Source organism: Sesamum indicum, linkage group LG10 (genome assembly GCF_000512975.1).
Source record: "Sesamum indicum cultivar Zhongzhi No. 13 linkage group LG10, S_indicum_v1.0, whole genome shotgun sequence".
In the NCBI taxonomy this organism is placed as follows: Eukaryota; Viridiplantae; Streptophyta; class Magnoliopsida; order Lamiales; family Pedaliaceae; genus Sesamum; species Sesamum indicum.
In genome coordinates, this window is record NC_026154.1 from 656547 (window position 1) to 656878 (window position 332).

Below are 332 nucleotides of genomic sequence, written 5' to 3' on the forward strand. Positions count from 1 at the left end.
TCTTTTGCATCTGTTGCCTTAAGTTCTTTAATTTTCCGCAAGGTATCCTGTGCATCCTGTTCTTCTTGATCCTTTACATATGTGAAAGCTACAGCAGCACCTTCTTTAGCAAAAAGATAGCAAACAGCCCTTCCTATCCCGGAGTCACCTCCTGTGATCAGAGCTACCTTCCCCTGCATTAAGATACAACTCCACTATTAACATCATGCAAGAACTAACTTCATATGATCAGGGAACCGGATTGAGATTACTTTATATAGGTAGAAAGGATGTTATTACAAGAAGCTTGTTGGAGGGGTGATAATCAGGGTCTATGGACCGTGGGATTGGAT

The 332-nt window shown here is 41.6% G+C and overlaps 1 protein-coding gene across 1 annotated transcript in view; it reads right to left on the reverse strand.

Moving 5' to 3' along the window:
- The window catches only part of LOC105171582 (glucose and ribitol dehydrogenase homolog 1-like), a gene marked incomplete at its 5' end in the record, with an annotated part of 1436 nt that extends 1109 nt beyond the window's left edge, over positions 1-327 (reverse strand). The window contains 2 exons of the mRNA XM_011092742.2: positions 1-173; positions 280-327. The exon at positions 1-173 is cut by the window's left edge and continues 240 nt beyond it. Of these exons, the coding sequence (XP_011091044.2) occupies positions 1-173; positions 280-327 (221 nt within the window). The remainder of the gene's footprint in view (positions 174-279) is intronic.